This window comes from Trachurus japonicus, chromosome 15 (genome assembly GCF_045865225.1).
Source record: "Trachurus japonicus isolate A0001 chromosome 15, Traja_1.0".
NCBI lineage: Eukaryota > Metazoa > Chordata > Actinopteri > Carangiformes > Carangidae > Trachurus > Trachurus japonicus.
The window spans coordinates 22,627,196-22,633,513 of record NC_140921.1 but is presented as its reverse complement, the minus strand read 5'-3'; the positions used below and the strand labels follow the sequence as shown (position 1 = coordinate 22,633,513).

At 42.7% G+C, this 6,318-nt stretch overlaps 1 protein-coding gene across 1 annotated transcript; it reads left to right on the top strand.

The window, feature by feature from the left end:
• Window positions 1-812: 812 nt before the first annotated feature.
• Window positions 813-1,716, top strand: ventx (VENT homeobox). The gene is made up of 3 exons (XM_085799031.1): window positions 813-990; window positions 1,106-1,305; window positions 1,435-1,716. The coding sequence occupies exons 1-3, from the start codon at window positions 837-839 to the stop codon at window positions 1,669-1,671; spliced, it is 591 nt and encodes a 196-aa protein (XP_085655157.1). The 5' UTR covers window positions 813-836; the 3' UTR covers window positions 1,672-1,716.
• The last annotated feature ends 4,602 nt before the right edge of the window (window positions 1,717-6,318 follow it).

The window sequence follows — 6,318 nt, the reverse complement described above, 5'->3', positions numbered from 1 at the left end:
ACATTGTTTTCATGTTTCCAGCCAGTGAACACATTTACAACTTAATGATAGACTCATTTTTTATTATTATTAATATTAAGTTTGGTTGGAAACAGAACACCGCCACTTTGGTTTATCACTTTTGAAGTTGCCCACTTCAGCAAACGTCTCATTCAGATGGGGCAACAAAGATCAAACAGAACTTTCTCACTTTCTGTCAATGCTTTCTGACTGCGGTCACACCCACCCTGTCCCAACATAACAAAGACTTCATCACCAGGATGCCTGATGCGCAGACAGCTGGGCGCGCCTGTCTGCTCCCCAGAAGAAACGCACAGCCTCGGCGGCTTGGAAATATCTCCACATTTACATCAGCAGCCATGGATGCCACAGTGCTTGAGATTTTATAAGTCAGAAAGGAAAAAAATGTTATAAATCGCTGCTTTTACAATTAAATGTCTGCTTATCTGATACAGGGAATATTTTCAGTGAAAGCTGACAAAGCTGTTATTTAACAGGGTTACATATCTGACATTGCAGGTCCTGTATTCAATGGCGGATATGGCCCTGAATCACTTTATGCAGAGATCTTTCAGTCTGAGATGCCAGCTAACTGATACTCAGACTCAGTGGCGCCGGGGCATCTCCAGCCAGCCATGAACGTGAGAAAAACCACAACCCAACCTCTATTAACCTCAATTACAACCACCATCAAGTTTCTATCGTTCCGCTGAGAAGCCTTTGCATATGCAAATAAAGAAGTGTGCCCCTCCTATATATCCCAGCGGCCAAGAGTCCCCCCTGACCGACAGCTACACTGACCTGCACACTCATTGGGATCACTGGTTGACTGAAACATGGCAAACTTCTCGGTTGAGTGGCTTTCCAGAAGTTATTACGACGACATGCCTCCGCAGGCCAAGGATGCGGCAATTCATTCAAAGGTCCATAATGAAGTGGAGGAATTTACAAAGGAATCAAGAAGCCAATTCGCCCCCACATCTCCAAACAGTAAGTTCACCGTGTCTGAATAGCTGAGATGGACGGGCTTCTGTGTGCACTGCTTTTCTTTTCTTTTTTTTCTTTTTTTGACAAAGTTGATTAAATGCTCGGTTCTTCCTTCCAGATAGCTGCGGCTACACCTCAGGGTCCGAGAGTGAGGTTGCTGATGACAGCGAGGAGGAGGCCACCCAGCAAAGAAGGATGAGGACCAAGTTCACCTCCGAGCAAATCAGGAAACTGGAGGATACCTTCAGCAAGCACAAATACCTGGGTGCAACGCAGAGGAGGAAGTTTGCTGAGAAGCTGAACCTCTCCGAAACTCAGGTAGGCAGTGATTTATAGAGGCCAGAGCAACAGCAATATGCGTGCTGTATTATAAACTCTGTAAAATGTATTCTAATGCATAACTGTGTAAAATGAGCATCAGTTTAACACTGTTTTGTTGTTTTACAGGTGAAAACGTGGTTCCAGAACAGGAGAATGAAGCTGAAACGGGAGGTTCAGGATCTTAGACCTGAGTTTCTCTCGGTCCCCGCGGCTCTGCTGCCTCCTCTGCTGTTTCAGCACCACGTCCTGAGTGGACAGCTCCGCGCCGGCAGCGGCTTCTACCCTCAGCTGCAGCCGCTCCACGGGACGGTTCCGCCCGCTCCGCTGCACCCGGTCATCCTGCCTCCTCCACACTTCTACTGACCTCCAGACCATAGCCTCGACCCAATTCCTGTCTAGAATCTAGATGTATTCGTACTGCTCTCTCTAAGAGGGGTTGTAAATATAAATGTTCTAATATGTCTAAAGCACTAGCTATTATATGGATGTAAATTATGTATTAAGATAATGCGAATGTAATAACTGCAGATTGTCTCTTTTATGTCACAAATAAAGTAAACTTTAAGATGACACACTGTCTTTATACTTCTTTGTCTTTCAGTCAAGATTGTTTTGAATATTCTAGCTTTCAGGTTGTCTAAAAATGTAAATCTTACAAATCACAGCTGAGTTTTATTCAGGGACTTTTTTTTATTGTTATCGTTGAAATAATAAATCACCAAGGAAATATCAAACAAATGAGCAATATGAAAAACAATATATGAGTAATAGCAAAGAACTTGGTGTCAAACAGCATAAACCAGACTTCAGAAATAAAAATGAAAAACAAAAACAAATGAAATTCACCATATATTAGCTGGATGTGTCCCAGCATTTAACGTGTTCTTCTCTTGTCTGCATAACTGCATCAAGTTCGGTTTAGATCGATTCATCACTTTATTTGGGGGACGGACACTCCTAAATCAATACTAAAAACAGCAACTGATGAATAATGAGGGCACGAAAACCACAGCCTTTACTGAATCAGCAGATCCACCGCGTTCCCATCTGTTGCAACACTGATGTCGACTTTAACAAAAAAAAAGGAACAAATGGTGCGTCATTCTGTGCTCCTCTCTTCACCACACTGTGACGGTGTAGTGTTTCATTCTCCGTCTCACCCCCTCTCTGTCTTTGAAGGAGCTTCACAGTGAATGAAGGATCACAGAGCAGTTCCCCATCAGGTCGCTTGTTTGATGGAACATCCACCATCATCACACATCATGTTAGAGAAACACATCATCAGAGCTGCATGCAGCGGGGCCTGCATGGCCGCCGTGTCTCTCTCGGTCCTGGGGAGCGGCTGCTGGCGGGCAAATATTTTCCTTTAGCGGCCGTTGGCGTGGCTCCAAGCTGTGATCGGGCCCTGCTCGTTGTAGTGCTGCATCTTCAAAGGGACATCAAAGCGGAGGTAACTGCCAGATCATTGAGATCCATTGAGCCCTATTGTTTCCACGATTGAACAATTCGCACCTTCTTGAAAGACGCGGAGGGACGGCGCCCTCGAGTCTGCCAGAGGTGTGTATTGCCTCACATTGAAGTCATTAGGTGGCTGCAGCTAAATAGGTGACTGATTGAGTCACTCTGTCATAAAGTGGCTGTATGCCGTGTTCACTTATGATTTGCAATTCGGATTGAGGATGGGAAGCGCCTGCTGCTGGAGTGATTACATTCACTGCAGGCTATCAGACACAGACATATGCTGTGTCATTCAGATCTGCTTCCTTTGGCTGGTTTTAATGTTGAGCAGCCACAGACCTGATTCCAGTGGTGCACAGTACTGCCTAGATTTACAAGTATTTCTAAGAAGAAAATAAATACTGACACCTCCCACCAGGAGGCACAATTATCAAAGGAGATGATTACAATTCCATGCATGAGTGACTGCTACAAGGAGAGGAACATTATTCATTTAGAGGCTTACTGGACCATACATCCATTAATACAGTTCCTCTATACAAAACAGTGCAAGGCCTCAGTCTGCCGCAGTAACTGGGATGGCTCCTGGCACTAATGGCAGCATGAGCATCAATAAACGATCCATTGTGAGAGGACAAAGAGTTGGCGAGTTGAATGGCAATGAGTGTCTCGCTGATCCTGTGGAATCAGGTGAAGAGGTGCTCACTGTCTCACTGATACAGCAGCTGGATGGCAGCAGACGGGCTGGAGTCGAGGATGGATGATGATGGGTAGGGGTCAAAGGTCGCTTACAAGTTCAGTGGGAGACCCGCTAATGAGATCGACAACATCATCTGCTGATTGTAGTGATGGAATCACACTTCCAGAGCAGGAGTGACAGAGAGAGCGTCTCAGCACTGTTACCGTCAGCCTCTGGATGTTAATACGTATATACTGTAGATAGAATATCACTTATGTGTGGTCAGGTCAGAAAAAGCTTTTAGTTATGTCCAGAAAACTCCCAGGACTCTTTGTTAGTCTGATAATCTAATTTGATTTGATGGAAAATACATTTACTTAAGTACTGTGCTAAGGTTGAACATTGAAGCACTGTGATTGATTTGATTTTTTCATGCTATTTTATATTTCTACTCTGCCTTTTGGAGAGAAATAGGTTCTTCGTTTTTTTTTTTTTTTTACTTCAGCACATTTACTGAACAGTTGTTGTTACAGATTACTCTGCAGATTATGATTTTACATTAGAAAACAATAGGCCCAGCTCATGAAATCTAAAGATTAAACCAGTGAATCAGCTTTTTGGACCTATATGACAAAAAAAAAAAACACAAGAAAAACAGCTGCGTCCATTTGAGATATCTGTGAATTCTCTGATTTCACCTTTGAACCTTTCTGTTTAGCATTTAACAATAAAAGCAAAACATAATGCAAACACAGTTTTCCTTCCTGCACCTTTGTGCCCAGTCATTGCCCTCAGATTTATTTTGTGATCCTCTGTGAGTCTGACCCACAGGAGAGTCAGAGAAGTAAAACTATCTAATATAAACATTTTGGGTCAGGGAGATCTGTGCAACAGAACTTCATTTTGTTTCTTATTACAGAGGCCGGGGCTCTGTTGCTGGGAAACACTACCACACTTACCAACTTTATATTAAGTATTTAAAACTAGCTCTGCCCTGACCAGATACAATGGGAAAATGCAATGTATGCAGTTTATTTATTTATTTGTTTATGGCAGTGCACGGCTATCAGCCATACCAGAGTTAGCTACTAGCTAAATTTCATCTGTAGTTTCTGAAATAGTTATTAAAAAAGTTATTCATCAAGAATCTTATAATGAAATATATATACCAGTCACAAAAACAAGAATGCTGTAATGAAGTATTTTAGAATTATTGGTGTTTTTATTTCAGTAATGAACACATCATCCGCTATTTACTTTTGTTTTGATGGTTCATTTAACTTTTTAAATTAATGCCTCAGTTTTAAGCTGAATGAAAAAAAAAAACAAGATGAAAGAATGATGGTGACACACTGGGCAGTTCTGACAGTGTGGCAAAAACATTTTCACTGACAATGAATCAAAGAGCTGAAGAACACATTAAAATATCAGTTTTTATGGATTAAAGCAGCAATACTGAGGCAGTTTCTTGGGCACTGTTGCCCACCAGAGTTGCCCAAAAAATAAGGTAGGTAAATGTAACCATGTAAAGATGATTAAAATGATTCAGCCCTCTTAGCTTAAAGACCCCAAACAGCCCAAATAAAAAGTCAGGAAGCATAATGTGGCATTTACAGCCGAGATGTCTTTATTCACAAACAACATTAAACCAGTACAGTCAGAAGAAACACATGTTTTAAATGAACCATATAATAAGAAACATGCAATTTTATCCCATTCCACACTCACACAATATCAATGAATATGATGAAATCTGAGTTATGATATCACATAAAAATGAATCACAGGCACATGAATTTCATCTGTGGTCAGTATGTCAGGGTCTAAATCCTCCTCTGCCAGTCCATGGCAGCCTGAAGCCTGCGGTGCCTGTGTATGTGAGTAGGTGTGTATGCGTGCTTTGAGGTCAGCTGTCACGCAGAGTAGCTGATGAAATGGCTGTCTGCCTGGTGGAATACCTCTGCAGCCCCATTTTCCCATGCCCTATGCCTCTTTAAAGTTACATCTCAAAGAGGTATATGCATAGGAAAAAGGAACAGCGAGTGCAAAGAGCCCTGCTGCCCCGGTCGCTGCTCACTGGAGCCTGGAGGTTCAGGGAGAGGGGAAAAAAAACACCCAGTCAATTACATGACTGCATGTTCAACAGAAGAAAGGTCCCGCTTATTTTTCTGACCACTTGAGTGTAGAAACATAGAAATGCATCTTTACAAGCAACAAATAAGTAAACATTTCTACCTTTTGTCTTTAAGATGACCAGAATCTGTTTCTAAAATGCATGAGAGGTGAAGAGGACTTACCCCGTACAGCAGCAGATGAGTGTCTCCTGGGAAAGCACCTCCTGTTGGCCATTTATCCCTCTAAGGGACCTTGAAGATGTTTGAGAAAGACAGAGTATCTGTTGTCTTTGCTCACTCAGCAGTTATCCTCCCTCCTTGCTTTCAAGGCATGGTGAGACACCTGTGGAGACAGAAAAGAAAAAAAAACAGCTACAGTACATTGATACACATAGCACAGATGCCTATTCAAAGTTCATTGTCTGTTATGCTCAAGCCGCTTGTTCCAGTTATCATGTGTAACATTTATCTTACAGTTATCTGGCACATGCTGCAGACGTGGTGGAGCAGAGCATGGAGGAAGGGAGACGTTGAGGACGCCTCGTTCCTGCCGGTGGAAAAGTTTCTTATCTGTGCAGGGTTTTTTTTTTTTTTTTTGCTCCCTTTCTCTCTCCCAGAAGAGAGGCCCCCATGCTTTTTAACACTCAAGGTCTGCAGACAAGGACTCTCAGGGTGTGCAGAAGTGACACACACACACACACACACACACATACAGGGAGTGTTATGGCATGTCACGGCCAGTGCAACCGGCCGAAGATG

What these genes read in the sequence shown, in the direction of transcription:
- ventx (XM_085799031.1), top strand. Translation starts at nt 837, where the DNA reads ATGGCAAACTTCTCGGTTGAGTGGCTTTCCAGAAGTTATTACGACGAC. An exon ending in CGCCCCCACATCTCCAAACA is followed by an intron (nt 991 to 1,105) that starts GTAAGTTCACCG and finishes TCTTCCTTCCAG; the next exon opens with ATAGCTGCGGCTACACCTCA. An exon ending in TGAACCTCTCCGAAACTCAG is followed by an intron (nt 1,306 to 1,434) that starts GTAGGCAGTGAT and finishes GTTGTTTTACAG; the next exon opens with GTGAAAACGTGGTTCCAGAA.